Here is a 21,571-nt window from a genome sequence, read left to right as displayed (position 1 = left end):
TTGTTCCATTTTTTTGGAACTAAGAGAAGAGAGCTGTTGGCAAGGGTGGCTCCAACTTTGTAGGAGGCTTGCTGCTTCAGTTCTTGAACGCCTGTAAGCTATTCCTTGCAGTTCTTTCCTTGCCCTCCCACTTCAGTCATTTCAGGCTGTCATCTGCAACCAAGAATCCTAAAATACAGAACCTAATCTACCTTTACTACTCAATTGTCTGAATTTTCTGTTTTAGGCAAACCTATTAGTCATCTTCCCATGAAAAGACTTTTTGTTGTTGGCTCTTTGCATATTCATTTTTTTAAAACCCCTTGAAAATTGAGAAAAGAGATCTAATCTAAGCTTTTGCTTTCTTGTTATCTATCAAAATGCTTTACAAAACATAGAAAAATCAGTAACTTGGTCATTTTCTTAATTGTATACATGAGTTGATGGAATTAGTTTCTTAGATAATGAGCTATTATCAGAGTTAATATACTTTATTTTACTGGAATGGATACACAATTTATATTCTTTAGTTCCAGTTATTAACAGTTGGCACAAAATGCTAAAATATCAACAGAAGGTGGTTGTAACATACTGGCGAACTACCGACCCTGGACTCCTTAGTCAGCCACCGTCTGGCTGTCTGACCTCAAGCGGTTTTCTAAAATGCTCTAAAGCCTCAATTTCCTCATTGCCAAAATGGGGGGGCGGGGGGAGGTGGCAGCGGCAGGGAATAGTACCTAATTTATAAGGCACACAGTAGCCAATGCATAGTTATGGGCTTAAAAGATGGCAGTTGCTTCTGCGATTCTTATAAACAAATTGCCTTGAAATGCTTCTCTGTATTTCTCTCCTTGAGGCCAAGAAATGCTCTTCCCTAGCACCTACTTTAAGCATTTGTAGAGATTACAGAAGTTAGATAAATATTCTCCTGGCTGTCCTCCTGACCCCAGTTTTGCAACTTTACTGAGTTTCACTAAATTGGTCTGTTGGTACAAAGCGTTATACAGAGGACCTCAGTGGTGTGGGCTATGATCAAAAGAGACGTGTGACAGAAAGTTGAGCATGTGAGTAGGCGGGAATGTGAGGTCTTCCTCTGGAGGGTGTTTGATTGGGAAGGGATCTGAGGACTTGCATTTCTAACCAGCTTTTGCAGATTACACTTGGAAAGACCAGGGGACTAAAATTCTCTTTAATTAGCTCAAGGAATACAACATAAAAAACTGTTTCTTGAACTAGTAAGTTCTTAGGATAATTACAAGTACTATCTTGTGATGAATTACATCTAACATGCAGATTTCCAAAAGAGGTGGTAACTATCCCACTTTTATATTTCCCAAGCACTTTTCAAAATCTGCCCCTAAAATCAGTGCTGTAATTTTTAATTTAATGCTATAAATTTACTCAACACTTATAAGATATGTAAAACACATTGTTATATTCCAAAAAAGAACTCTGAAAAAACCCTAGTAGTTGGGAGTGTGAACAAACAGGACATCACAATCCAGTAGTCATTTTATTTTTTTCATGAAGCATTTACTAAAATCTAAAGAAGTCTAGCTATCTTGTGATATACTTTTTGAATTTACCTCACTTTCTTTACTCAACACCAACCATAACAGATCCAGATTTAGAAAATATGGGCTCTCTTTTAATTACCAAGATTAAGTGTAACATTGTCTATTCTGTTAAAGATAATAATTTGGTATTTCAGGTTTCAATTAAGACATATCCTGACATTTTCCCTCTGTCACTTTGCTGCTTGGCCTCTCTATAAGAGAGGCAATACAGAAATTGGCATTTCTATTAAAACAATGATCTTTAACTTAAACCATGATGGTATCTGAAGAAATGATCCCATTATGCCTGGCCTAAAGCATCTGGTTTAGCAGTAAAGTCCCTCACTGAGCTAGGAAACATGAAGAAAATAATTGGCTTGGTCAATGATGTAGATGTAACTCAGGAGATTGAGACTAGCTCCTATCAAAGCCCTGTTAGAAGACATGTCCTAATATGAAATAGCACAGCTCCACTCAGAGGTTCTCCTTTTACTCTAAAATTCTCCTGGAACTTTGTCATCTCCACTACTTACGGACTCTTCAAATATATTCAAAGCTCCAAGAAAGATACATACCATCTATGATAACAGTGACCCGAGAGAAGGAAAATAGGGTTCAGGTGGATAAAGAGGATCTTTCTCTTTTTATTACACATATTTCTGAATATTATCCTTCCTTTAGAGAAACAGTACCATAATGTGTGTATACTGGTGTATGTACACTCTTCCACCACCTCCTCCTCAGAAATTTTGCATTATTGTATTATAGCACGCATACCCTTCTATCCTCTCTGTATGGGAAAATATTTACATCATAACAGTGCTTTCTTCGTCTTCTATGTGCATGTTAGAACATCTTACATGAGTAGGAAAAAAGTGCTGAAATAATCACAAAAAGCTCATCCCAATAGAACAAAACATTAAATAGATTTATTTCTTCAACTATGTTACCTGATCGGGAAAAAATTCTTGAAGGAATGGACCCAATAATATGATTCCTAATCCTTCTGGATCTAATTTATTCTTCATGAGATTTATACTATGGGAGGAAAAAAAAAAAAAAAGAAAAACAGTGGATACCAAAGGAGAAAAAGCTTATTTTCCTTCTTTCATAAAGATTAAATTACTAGTACTATAACACATCTGCCTGCCAAAAATCTTAAGAGCTGTTCTTTTTAGACCCTTAATGACAAATACACAGGAATGACATCTAATTTGCCAAAACTTGGGTATTTTTAAACCAGAGTACTCTGTTACTATTTAGAATTTAAATTATGATGATGACTTTGGAACATTGTCCCTTATTAGGTAAAGTAATTTTAAAAAGCTTGGCTTGTAAACGCAGGCTTATAACCTCCCAAAGGCAATTCTCCTTGTTAAATTCAGGCATACACCTATGAAGCAAATGAGGCATTTAACTTAAACCTTGGTTTTTAAGCTCAAAGAGGAAAAGAAGACAGTGTCAAAGGCAGTGGTCTGTCAGGTAATCAAAAACATCTCCCAAAAGGCTACTTTCAGAAACCAAATGTGAAGGTAGCTTAAAATTCTTAGATAATGTAACCTGAAGAGTGAAGAGGAAAGACTATTGTTGGAGAGCTGAGGCCTAGTGAAAGCAATGAGTGGCACATACTATGTTGTTCTGGGAGCAGCCTATGGTGAACAGTGCTTTGCTTAGCCTTGCCATTTAGGTGGAGCCAAGGCTGGTGAAAGGGGTTATGTGTGACTAGAAAGTAGGCAAGAGTTGTAAAAATGAAAACGGCCTTTGCAGAAAATTTTCATTTTCCATGTTCTCTCCCAAATTGTACATGCCAGGTTAACTATTCCTTGTTATGCAACATGCAAAGGATATGACAGTTGAGCGGGTCTGAGTATGGGCTGCGGGTTAGGATATGAAGGCAAGGTCATATTTAATGCATTTAATTCATTAATCCTAATGTGGTCCTGCTAGTTTATAGGCCATCACATAGCATAAATGTGACTAGGCCAAAACACAGAATGAAGAACTCAGTCCAATTTGTCAGCTACTTCTAAAAAAACAATCTAACTCAACTGGACCTACTTTATATTTGAAGGTATTTTATGTATTCTGATTAAAAAAGTGAAAAGTAGGTGATATATAGCCATATATGTAAGAATTTGAGAAAAAAACTTTTCTTCCTTTTTCTCTTAAGAATTGTGAATAACCAGAATTACTGGAGTTTAATTCTCTTTTGCATATTACAATGATATAAACAAGATGGCCTTTACTTGGAAAACTGTTAAAAAAATTTTTTACAAAAACCTTAATTCCAAAATATATAATTATGATTATAATATTTATTAGACAAGTTCAACTCTCTGAATTGACTTCCTCCTCCTTAAGTTGGAAACAACTGTCTATTCAATAATGCATAATATCAGAGCTCTAGGTAGTAAGAGTTAGACAAACTAATTCAAATGTGAGCAATTTGAAAATGTTTGCTTCATACTTTCAAAGAAAATACACCAAACTATTTAAAAACAAAATAGGATCAAGTTCTAAGGACTATATTAGGTTTGATGATGCTTTTGCTGAATCCTTTCCTTCAGTGTTTTGTAAGCTCAAATCTGTTCATCACATAACTTTTCAGACTAAAAAAACAGGGCAGAAAAAGGAAAAGTTAGCATAGATCATAGGTGATCTTTATATCGATTGCTCAAATACAAAAATATATCCTCTTAATGAGAAAGATTTTGTCATGGATAACAAAAAGCACAAATTTATGAAAGAAGTTATAGATGTATCAATGTACAAAATATAAAAGAATGAAGAAGACATGATATTAACGTTTGACAGTACTGAAAACTAAATTCTCTAACACACTGGGGCTGCTCACAAAGGTTTTAGCCAATTTAATGATACAGAATGTCCAGTGTCTCTGATCAATGTCTTCATCTTTAAGATGAAGTCAGAAACTTGCTGGCTTTCTAAGACGGGCAACTAGCAATACAGACATTACAGATAACTGTCATTACTTTCACCTATGCACAAAATTTTAAAAAATGGAAAAGATTTTGTAGCAAGAAAAACAGTGGGGAAAGGAGCATTTTCAGTATGTTGAGTCTTTGCTATAAATACTCATCAGTTTGATTTCTTCCTAAATCTTTCTTTATATAAAGGACTAAGCTTCCTCTATGCAGGTTTAGACTTTTTTAAAAAGGCAAAAATGTAATGTTTTAAATTTAATGGAAATCTTTTTGAATCAGTTAAATAATACTTCCTACTGCTTACTATTCAGGATCTGAAACAAGGTCCAATGCTTTCATCACATCTTCTAGAAGTGAATCAGGTATGAATCCATTATCTGGGGGGGGGGAAAAAAAGCATTAGCATCTTAGAGTAAGAGTTTGCTTCAAGAAATGCTATGAAAAAAATCACCTAAGAGGCAACTGTGCCTATTATTAGATGCTCTCTTCTTTTAGTTTTCTTGGGAAAAGAGGCACAGATTTAAAGTCAAATTACTCCTTAAACAGGCTTATATATTTCAATGATAAAAGTGTTTTTCTATTTAAAGTGATAATTATTTAGCAAGTTAGGTACATCTTTGATTAAAAATGTGAACCTTTAGATTCCCTTTAACAAACTGAATTAGAGTAAGTCTTTACCAACAAATTCCTTTAATTATAATGTCAATGATAATGTTCTTTTTGAGAGAACATAATAACATAAATAACAGCACATCATAAACATTATCTGATAGTATAAGACATGAGCTACCCCTGTAAAGAACTTGATTTAAATAAAAGCCATGGATTTAATGGGAAAAATTCAAGTTGAAATTCAGAACAGAATCAAAGGGTTGATGAAGACTAGTTTATGGAAATATTCCTTTTCTTGGGCTTGCTGAGGAAATAGTATTGGGAAAGGGCCCAAGCTTGGATGATGCAATAGCACTTGACACACAAAAAAAGGCGTGTAGGGCCATTGAAATCAGTTTTAACAAGCAAATTCATTCCCTTAAATGTGCAATGCCTGAGTTTCTTTACCCATTTACTCATTCCTGGAGACTGTTTCAGCTTTAAATCAACTTTGCAACAATATCCTTTTCAGGAATTAGATAATTTAAAAACAAAGTCTTGTCATGGAGAACAAAATGTACAAGCTTCTATAATCCAGAATAAAATGGAGTTGTTCTTTTGGGATGTAGCAAGTACTCTAGCAGAAAGGATATAAAGAAGTTAAGGTTTTAAAGTCTTAAACCTTGTAAGCAGATGCTTTCTCATTTGAAGAAAAACTGGACTTGACAAAAAGGCAAAGAATCATTGGAGATAATTAAAAATGTACAATTTTTAAAAGTGAAGGCTTAATACCAAATTTTCCAGTTACCAATACTTTGAGGCACAGAGAGTAAAGAACTTGTTTAAAGGTACTTGTGAAAATATTCAAGCTTTGTAAGCCTAACTTTGATCAGTTTAGAAGGTAGAAAATTCATTTGTTTAGTTAAGTTACAGCTAAAACCTCAACACTCTTTGGCCACGAGATGACAGGCACAATTCTCTGCACTGGTTTTCTTGTTTTGGGGGTTGTCATGTATATCCACCTGATAGAAACAGTCTGATCTCTTCTTTACATAAGTAGAGACTCAGCTTCCACCCCCAGAAGAAGCTAACTGGCCATACAAAGTACGCAAACAGCAATGAGGAAAACAACCTTCTTCACTCAAACACGATTAACCTCAAGCATAAACATTCCAACATATTTTTAAGATACCTAATGAGTATCTTAAGCACAGACATTCTGTAGAACGACAATAACTACCAACCCAGTGATTATGCACAAAATGTAGACAGTATTTTAAAGTTAGACTGTAATGCAATGTTCATAATATACCATAATATACCAAAGACTTTTACTATACCCCTGATCAGAAGAGGCAATTTTGATGTTACTTTATTCTTGAATCATACCAAATAAAGTATCAGACAAATTCTTTACAAAGTCTGAAAGTAGATGAAGCTTAGGATATCTAGTAGTTAAACAACGAATTCCTGAGAGATGATGGAAGTAGAGATACCATGATACTTTGGTACCAAGAGCAGAAGAAATACCAGTGAGGACCATTTGCTGACCAGTCATGCAGACCTAAGTAGTGCTCTAGAGCTTGGACACATTGATAACTTAACCAGATGAACATAAACAGATTTCCAGAGGCTTTAAAGCTCAGAAGAATGGGGAATAGCCAGGGGGCGGCGGGAAGAGTACAAAAGGGGATGCCAGTTGTGATCTCAAGCAGTTACCATGTAAATATTCAAATGCAGTTACAATGTGTTTTAAAATGCTTGAAAGGGGGAAAAGCTGTGTGTTAAAAATAAGTTTTAAATCAACAGATTGTAAAAAGTGTCAAGTGGCAGAGAAGGAATAACTCAATGTAAAAAAGTGCTGATAAAGGAGAGCCAAAGTTACAGTAAAGTAATTTCCTGATAAGCTCACCATTTGCACCGAATTCATGATTTCTGTTCTAAAAGACAAGGGAATAAAAGGGAGAGCCCAGCAAGTCTTGTCACTAGTGAAACTGTGCTGTAGGAGGAAAGTATTAGAAGGTTTGTCAATTTTATTAGTTTCTGTCAATGGATAAACTTCTGGATTTGCTTTTTTCCTATTATATATCTATTTCCTTTTTCTTAAATTCTTAACAGTTCACAGTGTTTTTTAGTATATTCAGAATTATGTATCCAGATTTATATATTCATCATGATCTATTCTAGAACATTTTTATCACCCCCCCAAAACTCCATATACATTAGCAGTTATTCTCCGGTTATGTTCCTCTACTCCATTTATCCTCAACCCCTGGGGGCTGCTAATCGCATTGCTGTCTCTATGGCTTGCTCATTCTGGACATTTCACATAAATTGAATTGTATAATAAATGTTTTTTTTGTGATAGGTTTCTTTATCCTATTCTAAAGTTTTCAGTTTCACCTATGTTGTAGCGTATGTCAGTAATTAGTATTTTTTTGTCAAATATACTCAGCTGTATGTATATACTATATTTACCCATCATTTGATGGACATTTAAGGTTGTTGCCATTTTTGGGTATGAATAACTCACTATGAATGCCCACAAAAAAGCTGTTGTGTAAATATGTTTTGTGTAATTGTAGCTAGGATTGAATTGGGGAATGATATACTAATTCTGTATTTTGGTTGGTGTGGAAAACTGTATTTTTTCTTTAATTCTTAATTATAGCCTTGCTGGGTTGAGTATTCTTGGGTCTAAGTTTTTCCTTTCAGCTTGAATATATTAAGCCACTCCCTTCGGGCCTACAAAGTTTCTGCTGAAAAAAATGAGCTGATAGCCTTATAGGGTTCCCCTTGTATGCAACTGCTTCCATTTCCTCTTGCTTCTCAGATTCTCTATTACATTCTTGTTGTAGATCTCTGTGGGTTCATCTTGTTTGGGGATCGCTGTGCTTTCTGGACCTGGATGTGTGTTTCCCTCTCCATATTAGGTAGATTTTCAGCTGTTAATTCTTCAAGTAGGGTTTTCCTCCTTGTTTCTCTCCTTCTGGGGCCTCTACAATGAGAATATTACTATGGCTGATGGTCTCCTAACCCAGCCTCACTTTTTAATTTTTTTTGCTATTCAGCATTGTTGCTTTTGTATTACTGTCCTCCAGACTGCTGATCCGTTCTTACATTAATTCTCTCTGGTGTATTTTTCATTTTAGTTACTGCATCTCCTGTGGGTTTTTTTTTTTTTTTTTAAATAACTTCTATCTCTTTGATGAAGTTTCCACAAATTTCATCCACTCCTCTCTAAAGTTCCGTTAGTATCTTTATGACCATTGTTTTGAATTCTTTATCAGGTAGATTGCTTACCTCCATTCTGCTTAGCTCTTTTTCTGTAGTTTTATCTTGTTCTTTCATTTGGGAGATAGTCCTCTTTCCTCAATTGTTTCTATGCAGTTGGTAAGGTCATCTATACTGCTCTTGAAAGTAGTGGTGTTGTGGTCCAATTCCCTCCTGTTCAGCAGAACCAGGAGCTCCTGGGTGGCCCCTGGGTGGATTACATATGCCCTGCTGCTGGGGCTAAGCAGTCCCCACTGTGGGCACTCTGATGTGCAGGTCCTGCTTCCTGGGCAGCCAGCTGAGTTTCTGATACCTCAAAATACTCTAATATTCTTTTGTTTCATATCTTTGGTCACATCAATCTACCTTATAACCTACTTCTAAAATTTTATTTTTAAAACTTGTAAAAAAAAAAGTCCCAGAATATGACATACATATCCAAATACTTTCCCCCATAAAAGGGATACAAAAAAACAGAACTATGAATTTGCTCTAAAGCTCATGTTTAACACTTTGTATATGTCAGCTATCTGATTCTTTTTAGGTTATGAGCACACATATTGGTGTTTATTTTCATTTCTGAATTTGGGATTATTCATTAGCCTTACTTAGTTCAGTTTAATTTCATTCAATAGTGGGGGAAAGAGGTCATTCAGTTTTACTGCCCAACTAAAGATTTTTTTTTTTCCAACTAAAGATTTAGAATGATACATGTTTGAAAACTGATGATGATTAAGTCCAAGAGAAACTAGTATATTTCTTAAGTTGTGGAAGAAGCTAACTCAAAGTCAAGTCACTGCAGTGACAAACCAGTTGAGGTATATAGAGAAAGGAATGCCCATTTATAAAGTAACTATGTTAAGCACTGGGCAAGGTTCTTTCCACATTATTAATCCTCATGATCACTCTAAGAAATATATAAGTTATTCTCATTTGATAGGAAAACAGATTTATAGACCCAAAAGCAACTAGCCTAAAACTATACTGTTACTAAGTGTTAGGAAAAAAATAGATCCTCAAGAGTAAAAAATTTCAAGATAAAAAATCTGAATCCATTTAGGAGTTCAAAAGGACTTTACTGATTCAACAATGTAGGTTTTCTTATATTGTAATTTAGAATAGTATTTCAGGTATCACTTGGTTTTAGTTATATATGAATCCAAGGTTGATCAAACCAACCTAGCTAAAGATGTAGTGGACACTGCAGTGATGTATATGCGAACTGAAACTCCTAGGTGGAAAAGCACAGCAAAGAGAATCATGATGATAATTTCTCTTATACCTGGAGGGATCCTCTCAGAGACAGTTCACCATACGGCATAAGGGAAAACAGAAGAACCCCAGCAACCTCAACCCTGTGGACATTTGCAGCCTTTGCCAGTCCTCACCAATGCTGATTCAAGCTGATGTAGCTGCCCAGAGCTATTGCTGCAGTGAGAACTCCGTGACTGCTGTCTCACTCCCTGAGAGGGGAAGCACCACAGCATTCTACTGTATGTGGGATTAGAGTGGCTAGAGGTCTGTGCTCTATCTTGGGTCTCCCAGACTGGTACCATCTGGCACATCATGGCTGGGAAGGGCTACCAATGCCTTCACACTCAGGCATCCTGTATCACAGCTCTGAACTTCTTTCTTGGGGATGTGCTGCCACTGCTCTGAGCTCAGTTCCCCAGGTCCTGACATAGAGCTTTATTTTAATAGGCTACCAATGAGATTGTGCTGCCAGCCTGTGACTGCCTTCTGAGCCGAGTTGAGACATATGAAGGCTGTGCTGCTACTACATGATACCAGCCCGAGGCCCCTGCCACTGCTGTGTGACCCACACCAGCCAGTCACTATGGTGAGCTTCTAAAGCCCAGTTCACAGGAGATCTGCCCACGTATATACTGCAGACACCAGTGTCACAGCTGCAAGTGCATCTGTGCCCCAGGAACTATGACAGTTCCCGATGTGCCTGATCTTGAACTGTGACACTCTGAGTAATGCTCTGAGTGCCAGTGTATAAGGCAAAGAGCAGAAAATAACCTCAGCAAGAACTTCCACCCACAGGCAAAAGGGAAGAACAGGAATATCCCAGCAGACCCAGCCTCTGAGGACTGCAATAGTGTTACCAGCCACTGCCACCTGTAGGAACTGTACAATCTTAGCCACAAAAGATTCCCACACTATGCTCAATGTCAAACTCAGCCGATGAAGCTGCACAAAGACTGTGCCTTCCCCAAAATAAAAGATGCTGTATCCCACCTAGCTAATGCCCTTGAAGCCACCCACTTCCAGGTAAATTCTTTCTCCCAGTGAAGCCAGTCCAACAAGGTGGGAAAAGGGGACTACAACCTCAAAGGCACAGACATGCAAAGCCACCAGAAAAATGAAGAAGATAACACCCCACAAAAATAGTATTGTTTAAGGAACAGTGTAATTTTCCAGTAACTGACAACAGAGAAATGATTATCCATAAGTTATTTGAGAAAGAGCTCAAAATAAGTGTTTCAAGGAAATTCCTCAAAGTTCAAGAGCATTCAGAAAACGCAATGAATTTAAGAAAACAGTATGTGACCAAAGAAGTTCAAAGAAGTAGAAATCATAAGGAACTAAAAATCTGGACCTTAACACCATAATCAATGATATGGAAAAAGCAACAAGGAGCTTGAACAACAGGCTCAATTAGGCAAAAGAATTCGATATTATCGGAATGCCAGGGTGGCTCAGGAGTTGTGCATCTGCCTTCGGCTCAGGGTGTGATTCTGGGGTCCTGGCATCGAGTCCCGCATCAGGCTCCTTGCCTGCCACTCTCTCTCTCTGCCTGTGTTTTTGTCTCTTTGTCTCTCATGAATAAATTAATAAATAAATACATACATATTAAAAAAAAAACCCTCAAAATTATCAAGTCAAAGGAGAATGAAGAAATTAGAATGAAAAGGAATGAGAAGGCCTAAGAGAGAGCTGTTGGGCATCAACAAGAAAATCAATATGTGCATTAGGGAAGTCCTAGAAGGAAAAGAGAGCAGGGAAAGAACTGAAAACTTTCCAAATCTGGGGAGAATGATGGCCATCCAGGTACATGAAGCTGAAAGATCCTGAAAGATCTTCACCAAGACATATTACTGTAATCAAGCTCTAAAAAAAAAAAAAAAAAAATCCAAGAGATATTTGAAAGCAGCAACAGAAAAAAAAGACTCCTACAATAGAATCTCAATGAGGCTAGTGGCAGCATTCTCTGCAGAACCTTGCAGGCCAAGAGAGCTTGTGCTCAAGAGAAAAACCTGTCAACAAAGAATACTTACTCTCTCCTTCCTTTCTGAATGACAATTTTGTTGGGTTAACATATTCCTAGATAGACAAAAGTTGAGGGAATTTATCACCATGAGTCTACCCTCAAGAAGTACTTGGGTTTTAAAAGCTGAAATGAAAGGATGCTAAATTAGTAACCTGAAAACTATTTTAAATAAACATAAAATTCACTGGTAAAAGTGAATATATAGTCATATTCAAAACCCCCAATTGGAACTGTAATAGAAGCTTGTTTATGAAGCTCAAGGAACTGGAAAGAAAAGAATAAGCGAAGCACCAAATTAATGAAAGGGAAACAAAGAACAAGGATCATAGTGGAAAGAAATGAAATAGTTTGATGTTTTTTTAGTCTCCAAGAGGTGTTTTTTGAAAACAGAATTGAGAAACCTTTAACTAGATGCACCAAGAAAATAAGAGATGACTCAGAAGATATGACACCTGATACCATGATCATAGAAAATACAAATGATCAGAAGAGACTATTAACAATTACATACTAAATAACTAGATAACTAGATAAGAAATAGATAAATTTCTAGACACCTACAAGAGATCAATTGTAAGGGAATTGAATCAGTAATCAAAAAAACCTGTCAACAAACAAAAGTCCAGGACCTTCTGGCTTCATTCTAAATACATTAAAAGAATACATACCAATTCTTCTCAGACTCTTACAAAAACAGAAGAGGCAGGAATATTCCCAAACTCTTTTCAGAAAGCCATGATTATTCTGATACCCAAACTAGACAAAAATGGCACAAGAAAGGAAAATTGCAGGCTGATATCCCTGATAAACACAGATGCAAAATTTTCAAAGTATTAGCAAACCAAATTCAACAATACAGTAAAGGTATCATATACCACAATCAAGTGGGATTTATTCTAGGGATGTAAGCATGGTGTGATATCCACCAATCAATACAATATGCCATGTTAACAGAATGAAAGATAAGAAAATCATGATCATCTCAAAGGATGCAGAAAAAGCCTTTGACAAAATTGAACATCTATTCATGATGAAAACTCTCAACATAGTACATATAAAGGGAATCACCCAACATAATAAAGGTTGTATTTGACAAGCCCACAGCTATCATCACACTCAAAAGTGAAAAGCTGAAACGTTTTCCTCTAAGATCAGGAACAAGGATGTCCACTCTCACCATTTTTATTCAACACAGTATTAGAAGTTCTAGCCAAGCAATTAGGCAAGAAAAAGAAAAGGCATCCAAGTGTGAAAGGATAAAGTAAAACTGTCAACTATCACTAAAGGAAAGGCAACAAAAGCAAAAATACAAAAAACTAAAGCTATACAGCAAAGAAAACGATCAACAAAACGAAAAGGCAACCTATCAAATGGGCGAAAATATTTGCAAGTGATGTATCTGATAAAGGGTTAATATCCAACATACATAAACAACTCCTACAACAGTAGGGTGATTAGAGGTAATATTGTATTGCATGTTTTAAAGGTGCTCAGAGAATAGACCTTAAAATTTCTCATCACAAGAAAAAGAAAACTGTATGGCAAATGGATGTTAACCTGACTTACTGTGATCATTTCACAATATACTCAGTCATTATGTTGTACACCTTTTATATGTCAATTATATCTCAATGGACAAACAAAACAAAATTTTCTGATTCTGTGATGGTGTGTAAATCACTTTGAATTCTAGCATATAGGTTAGGAGGCAAAAGTGTTAAAAATAATCATAGCTATGATATGTTAATATACTATATAAAGAAATGCATATTGGGACATCAAAATAAATTATGGGTAGGGCACATGAATGGGGGTAGGACTTTTTGATGTAACTGAAGTTAAATTGTTATCAGCTTAAAGGCCTCAAAGTAATCACAGAGCAAAAATCTACAATAAACGATGAAGAATCCAAGCATACTGCTATAAAATCAATTCACCAAAACAGCAAGTGAAGAAAGGAACTACAGAACTGTAGTCAGAAAGCAATTCAAAATATGGCAACAGTATGTACTTACCTACCAATAATTACTCAAACATTAAATGGTTTAAATTCTCCAATGAAAAGACAGAGTGGCTAACATGGGTAAAAAACAAAACCCAAATATATGCAGCCTACAAAAGACTCACTTTAACTTGAAGGACTCTCAGAGGATCAAAAAAAAATTTTCCATGCAAATGGGAAACCAAAGAGAACAGGGGTAATTATATCAGGTAAAACAAGATTTTAAGTCAAAACCTGTAACAGGATAAAAGAAGGTCATTAAACGCCAAAGGGATCAATTCATCAGGAGAATATAACAATTATAAATCTTTATGCACCATATATTGGAGGACCTGAATATATTAAACACATTAATCCATGGGGGAGAATTTTGGATAGCACTGAAATAAGAGGAACTCAATACCCCACTTTTAACAATAGACAGATGATCGATGCAGAAAATCAATAAGCAAACAATGGACTTAAATGACACTTTAGACATATGTAGAATATTCCATTCAAAGCACAGCATGGATATTCTTAAATGCACTTGGAATATTCGGGATAGATCACATGATAGATCACAAAAATGTTTTATCAAGCTTAGTAACACTAAGATCATAATAAGTGTCTTTTCTGACCACCAAGGTATGAAACTAGAAATCAGTAACAGAGGGAAAGTTGGAAAATTCACAGATATATGGCGATTCATGAACAATGAATGGGTCAAATAACTCAAAGGAAAATCAAGAAATACTGTCAAACAAATGAAAATGGAAGCACAACAGATCAAGACCTATGGGATGGTGCAAAAGCAGTTTTAAGAGAAGTTTAAGATTTCAATCTCATACCTCAAGAAACTAGAAAACAAACTAAGTCCACAGTTAGCAGAAAGAAGGAAATAACAAAGATCAGAATGGAAACAAATGAAATAGAGACCAGAAAAGCAAAAGAAAAGATCAATGAAACTAAGAGCTTGTTTTGAAAAAAAAAGACAAGGCTCTAGCTGTATACACCAAGAACAAGAGAGGGCTCAAACTCAGAAATGAAAGAGGAAACGTTAAAACTGATGCCACAGAAACATAAAAGTATTAGAAGTGGCTATGAACAATCATACACTAACAAATTGGACCATTTAGAAGAAATGAACTAATTTCTAGAAATATACAACCTACCAAGACAGAATCATGAAGACACAAAATCTTAACAGGTGAGTAACAAAAAGGAGATTGACAAAGTAATCTAAAACCTCTTAACAAACAAAAGCCCAAGAACAGATGGTTTCTACCAAACACTTAAGAATTAATGCCAGTTCCTTTCAAACTGTACCAAAAAACTAAAGGTGAGGGTACACTCCTAAACCATATGATGGGGCTGGTATCATCCTGCTACCAAAGCCAGGTAATGACACTACCAGAAAGAAAACTACAGGTTAATCTCCCTGATGAATGTAGATGCAAAATTTATCAACAAAATATTAGTAAACCAAACCCACAGCACATTAAAAAGATCATACACTATGATCAAGTAGGATTTATTCCAGGATGCAAGGATGGTTCGACACACAAAAATCAATAAATGTGGTATATGTCACATTAATAAGATGAAATAAAGTATCATCTCAATATGCAGAAAATGAATTTGACATAATACAAATCCTTTCACAATTAAAAACACAAAAATTTTCACACAGATGCAATGTTCCTTAGTATAATAAGGGGCATATATGACAAACCTACAAGTTATTATCATACTCTATGACAAAAAAAAAGTCTTTTTCCTCTAAGATCAGAAAAAAAAAAAAAAAGATAGGAATGCCTGTCATTTCTAGTTACCACAGTACTGAAATCCTAGCCATATCAACTGGTTAAGAAAAAGAAAAGGCATATGTAGATGACATAATCTTACATATTTAAAACCCAAAAGACTCCCTTAAAACACTGTCAGAACTAATAAATGGTTTCAGAAAATATGCACGATGTAAAATCAACATACTGATACCAGTGGCATTTGTATACACCAGTGAAAGCAATCCATTTACAATAGCACTGAAACAATGAATTATTTAGGAATAATTTTAACGATGGAGATGTAAGACCTATAGACCAAAAAGTAAGACATTGATGAGAGATCAAAGATGACATAATGGAAAGATATCCTGTATACTTGGATTGGAAGAATATTGTGAAAATGTCCATAGTAACCAAAGTGACATACAGATTCAATGCAATCCCTATCAACATTTTAAAGAAATTTTTCACAAATAGAAAGATAGCTTGGAACCACAGAAGACTGCACACCCAAAGCAATCCTGAGAAAGAAATAAAGCCAGAGGCGTCATACTATCTGATTTTCAACCTGTATTATACAGCTATAATAATAAAAAGAGTATGGTTCTGAAATAGGCACATAGACCAGTTCAGCAGAACAGAGCCCAGATATAACCCCATTCATACATGGTCAACTAACTTTTGACAAAGATGCCACAAACACACACTGAGGAAAGCATAGTCTCTTCAATAAATGGTGTTGGAAAAATGGGATATCCATATGAGATGGCTATAAAATGGAATGAGACTAGACCCCTTATACCACTTACAAAAATTAACTTGAAATGGATCATTTAAAAAAAAAAGAAAGAAAGAAATGGATCAGAGACTTAAATGTAAGACCTGAAACTGTAAAATTCCTTTAAGAAAACACTGGAAAAAAGATCAGTATCATTGGTCTTAGCAATGATTTCTTGGATAAGACACCAAAACACAGGCAAAAATAACCCTAAAATAAACAAGTGGGGCTGTATTAAATTAAGGAGCCTCTGCATAGCAAAGGAAATAATGAATTAAAAAGGCAACCTACAGAATGGGAGAAAATCTTCCCAAACTATCTCATAAGGAGTTAACACCCAAAACACATTAAGAATTCAGAGTAGCAAAAAAAAAAAAAAAAAAAAAAAAAAAGAAGATAATCCAATTGAAAAAGGGCACTGAGTCTGAATAGATGTTTTTCTAAAAAACAACATACAAACAGCCAATAGGCATATGAAAAGACACTTAATATCATTAATCATCAGTAAAGTGCAAATCAAAACTACAATGAGGCATCCCTCACACCCGTTAGGATGGCTTTTATCCAAAGGACAAAAGATAAATGTTGATAGTATATGGAGAAAAGAGCACTATTATACACTGTTGGCGAAAATATAAAATGGTACACCTATTAAGGAAAACATATACAAAAATTCCTCAAAACACTGAAAGCAGGGATCCCTGGGTGGCGCAGTGGTTTAGCGCCTGCCTTTGGCCCAGGGCGCGATCCTGGAGACCCAGGATCGAATCCCACGTCGGGCTCCCGGTGCATGGAGCCTGCTTCTCCCTCTGCCTATGTCTCTGCCTCTCTCTCTCTCTCTGTGACTATCATAAATAATAAAATAAAAAAATTTAAAAAAAAATTTAAAAAAAACACTGAAAGCAGAACTACCATATGATGCAGCAATCCTACTGGTATTATCTAAAGGTACTGAAATCACTAGTGTGAAGATAGATCTGTGCTACCCCAGTCACTGCAGGATTGTTCTCAACAGCCAAGATATGAAAACAAAGTGTCCATCAATGGATAAATGGATAAAGATGTTTTTATACAATGGAATAGTGATCAGCTATGCTAACAAAGGAAATCCTACCTTCTGAAAAAACATGGATGGACCTTGAGGGCATTACACTAAGGGAAAAAGAAACACTGCACAACATCACTTGTATGTGGGATCTAGAAAGGCTGAATTTGGAAACAAAAAGTAGAATGGTGGTTACCAGGGGCTGGGGAGGTAGGTTAACTGGGAGATGTTTAAGATGTTACCTGCAACTAGTATATAAATAAGCTCTGGAGAGCTAATGCACGGCATGGTGATTATAGTATAAAATACTGTACCATAAACTTCAAAGTTGATAAGAACTAGATCTTAATTGTTCTCACCACAGAAAAACGGTAATTATGTGACATGACAGGTGTTAGCTAACACTACTGCAGTTATCATTTTGCAATATATGAATTATCAAAGCAACACTTTGTATACCTTAAATTTACAGAATACTTGTCAATTATATTTTGGTTTTTAAAAAAGTATTTTGGAAGACTTTTTAATATTAATTTGAATAACAGAATAAAGGAATAACTTTTTTTATTTTTTTTATTTTATTTTTTTATTTATGATAGTCACACAGAGAGAGAGAGAGGCAGAGACACAGGCAGAGGGAGAAGCAGGCTCCATGCACCGGGAGCCCGACGTGGGATTCGATCCCGGGTCTCCAGGATCGCGCCCTGGGCCAAAGGCAGGCGCTAAACCACTGCACCACCCAGGGATCCCAAGGAATAACTTTTCAAAACACTTATCTAGAAGGTGGTATTTTCCTGTTTAACCCAGACTATCAGAGGTCAAGATTCAAGCAACTCTAACTTTGTTATCCCAAGAAACCTACAAATCTTATGCCATGTGAGAATCTGACAATCACTTAGGCATCCTTATTTGTTCTCATTTTCACATTTCCCATTTAAAATTTTCAAGAAGTGCAACCTACACTTCATTCAATAATCCAAAAATGCTTTTGAGTAAAACTCAGGTTTATCAATCACATTTCAAATTATTTAAAGATCTAAAACACTGGGCAGCCTGGGTGGCCCAGCGGTTTAGCGCCGCCTTTGGCCCAGGGCGTGATCCTGGAGACCTGGGATTGAGTCCCATGTTGGGCTCCCTGCATGGAGCCTGCTTCTCCTTCTGCCTGTGTCTCTGCCTCTCTCTCTTGTCTCTCATGAATAAATAAATAAAATCTAAAAAAAAAAAAAAAAAAAAAAAAAAAGATCTAAAACACTGAATCAATGATAATAAAATAATAAAATCTTTTACCTTCTGGATCATAGGTTTGAAACACTCTCCTGGCTTGTTCTGAAGGAGCCTCAGGAGCAACTAAAGCCATATCCTGAAAAGATAAGAAGCATGCTATCAACCAGCTACAATAATATCATCATCTTAAAAATAAACAGAACAAATACGAGGCTATGGTGAGGAATTAGGACATGGGGAATCAGAAGATTTTGAGTCATATTTCTATCAGATGTGTGTGACTAAGTTACAAACTCTCTGGGCCTTAACTGTACATTTGAAAAATGGGAATACTACTGCAACCATGGGCAACAGTTGTGAATATGATACTGAAGCTTTATATGAAAACACTTAAGGGATGCCTGGGTGGCTCAGCGGTTAAGTGTCTGCCTTCGGCCCAAGTTGTGATCCTGGAGTCCTGGGATTGAGTCCCATATCGGGCTCCCTGCATGGAGCCTGCTTCTCTCTCTGCCTGTGTCTCTGCATCTCTCTCTCTCTCTCTCTCATAAATAAATAAATAAAATCTTAAAAAAAAAAAACTTGAAAAGTCTTAATATTATGTAATTACTATAAAAGTGCAACCTGCAAAAACTAATGACTTACACTTTTGCTTTATATCATTGTTCAAAAGAAATATAACTTAGAATATATCTACTTTTCGAATATTTAAAAATTAAATCCAGAGATATATAGGACAGCAAACAATTACAGAGAAATGCATTTGGTATTTATGACTTTAGTAAGCATATAATGGCAATACCTAGCCACAGATCATCAAGTTCTGCACATCCAGCATTTTAATTTTTCTTAACTCAGAGGAAATATCTAGAAAGCAGAATTCTTGCCCCATAAAACTAATTCTGTATCATGATTAATTTCTTGGCAGCAATATTACAATTTATAAAAAATAATCACAAAATTTAGCATTATCTCAGACTTTCCACAAACCTTTACTCCACATAGTTGAGCTGTTGTGCAATTTTACTTGACTGACAGATATCTGGAATCTGGGCTCAGCTATTCCTAACACTGGCCTGAGCTTTTGTCTGTAATTATATTCACTCACACAAACCTTATCAGAGAACAAGTTTCTAAGTACCTCCTTTTACCTTCTTGAAATCTCTGTAATAAGTTTAGGATAAAGTTGTTAAATACAATTTGAAATGCTGTTCCTCTGTGGAAAAATAAATTTTTATAAATAACTTTTGTCCTAATCATCGCCCCCACTTTATGTTGGAGAGGAGGAACAAAGTATAAGAATTAATTAGCATAGTTCTTATCATTAGACTAGGTGACTCAGTTTATTTGGGAATATAAGCCAAATGGGAATGGGAAACAATATATGCAAACCCTTACACGTTTCATGTATTGAAGTAAAAAAGTGCTATTTGATAACACAGTAAAATATGGTAATATACAATTTTTTCCCATTTAGTACCTCTTGATAGAAGCTTTTAGGTTCTCCTTCCCCTGCATTTTCAATATTACTTTGCAAATAATTGCCTGTCAAGTGGCATGTTTTCACCTGGCCTTTCAAATACCTTTCTGATTTTATGATCCAGTCCTTCACCACTGGATATCCAGTTAGTGTCTAATCTTTTGTGTGTTAAACAGTGCTGGACCAAATATATCTGAACATATAATTTCACACATGTGCAGTTTTATCTGTAGGACAGAGCACCACAGTAGGATTACTGGGTCAAAGGAAGAATGCATTTGTAATTTGGGTTGATATTACCAGATTCTTGGGTTGTATTTATTTAGCCTGTTTAGAACAATATTTCTTAGAAATTCTTCCCTTTTTATAATATATCAAATCACCAGTACAGCCTTACTTAGCTCTATAGTTAACTTCATATTGACACTAGGATTGCAGTGTCAGCTCTCCAATTTAGGGAGCAATTACTAACACTGGGGCCATAATGATGGTAGCTGCGATGATCACTTCCAAACTGTATTGGCAAAAGTTGCTCCATGTAGTTCACTGTAAGCTTTCCTTAACTATTTCCAACCCCAGTTCTTTGTGATTCTTTCCCTTAGAATGGCTGTAGGAATCTGGGGATTTGTCACTGAAATTCTGGCTGAGAGAAGATAGAGCTGCATTAAAGATGTCAGAAAATGCAAGCATGTAAAAGAACTGAAAGTGAACTACCTGATGCCTTATCTCTAAGTTCTAAGAGCTATAAATAAATAATATACTATGCTAACATAGAAAATTAAAATAGACATAATGAAAACATTCACTGTATATCTCCTACCTCTAGTTATGAACATACAAAAACCTTAGGCTTTAGAAATATATTATTCTTGTTTGAATAGGCTATATATGCTGGCCTGATATAGAAGATCATCTGAAGCTTGGGCACAACTCCTAGTGTACTCTGCTTTAACAGATGTTCATTTAGAACAGGGGCTGGCGTATTTTTCTGTAATGGGCCAGAGTATAAACAGGGCCATATGATCTCAGCAGCAAAACAATACAGTAATACATAAACAAATGAGAGTGGATGTGTTCCAATAAATATTTTACAAAAATAGTTGGTGGTTTGATATGGCCTCTGGGCCAGTTTGCTGCCCCACAATGTCAAGAACATATTTCCCCAAGTGCCCTGGCACTTATTAAACATGCCTTCTTTCTGACACATGTGGGGACATAAAGGTGTCCCTTGCTAGGTTTTACAAAGAAGATACTTTGGCTCTCTGCTCAGAGAAAGAGGGCAGGGGATCCAAGCTAGAAAGGAACTAGCAGAGCTGTGGGTAGGGGATTGGAACTGTGAGAAGAGCAGCAGTGAGGAAGGGAAATCAGCATTGATGGAAGAATGAATTTGATTTCGAACATTAGGGGTTAGGAAGTGATGGTCACATATCGAAGTAGAAACATGGAGCTCTCATAATGCTGAGCACACGATGAACACTCCATGCCTGCAGATCACAAGCTGCTTATAGGCAGTGGGAACAGGACCCGAGCACTGGAGGCAGCCAGGGCTGGAGAACCGACAAGGAAATGGACAACAGCAGATTACTTCAAAGATGTCCGCATGGAAGACTGCGGAAAAGGAATTTAGACCAGTTCCTGGCTGAAGTTCAGAAGTG

General features: G+C 36.0%; 1 protein-coding gene across 11 annotated transcripts in view; it reads right to left on the bottom strand.

Moving 5' to 3' along the window:
- MINDY3 (MINDY lysine 48 deubiquitinase 3) overlaps positions 1 to 21,571 on the bottom strand; it is an 82,860-nt gene that overhangs the window by 3,207 nt on the left and 58,082 nt on the right. For all 11 annotated transcript variants that reach the window (XM_026016076.2, XM_026016059.2, XM_072749436.1 and 8 more), the window contains 3 exons: positions 18,503 to 18,575; positions 4,785 to 4,857; positions 2,486 to 2,573 (listed from right to left, as the gene is read on the bottom strand). In XM_026016076.2, coding sequence (XP_025871861.1) covers positions 2,486 to 2,573; positions 4,785 to 4,857; positions 18,503 to 18,575 — 234 coding nt within the window. The remainder of the gene's footprint in view (positions 1 to 2,485; positions 2,574 to 4,784; positions 4,858 to 18,502; positions 18,576 to 21,571) is intronic.

Source organism: Vulpes vulpes, chromosome 2 (genome assembly GCF_048418805.1).
Source record: "Vulpes vulpes isolate BD-2025 chromosome 2, VulVul3, whole genome shotgun sequence".
NCBI classification, from domain to species: Eukaryota; Metazoa; Chordata; class Mammalia; order Carnivora; family Canidae; genus Vulpes; species Vulpes vulpes.
Note: the sequence above shows the minus strand (reverse complement) of the source record. Positions and strands in the feature narration are given on the sequence as shown.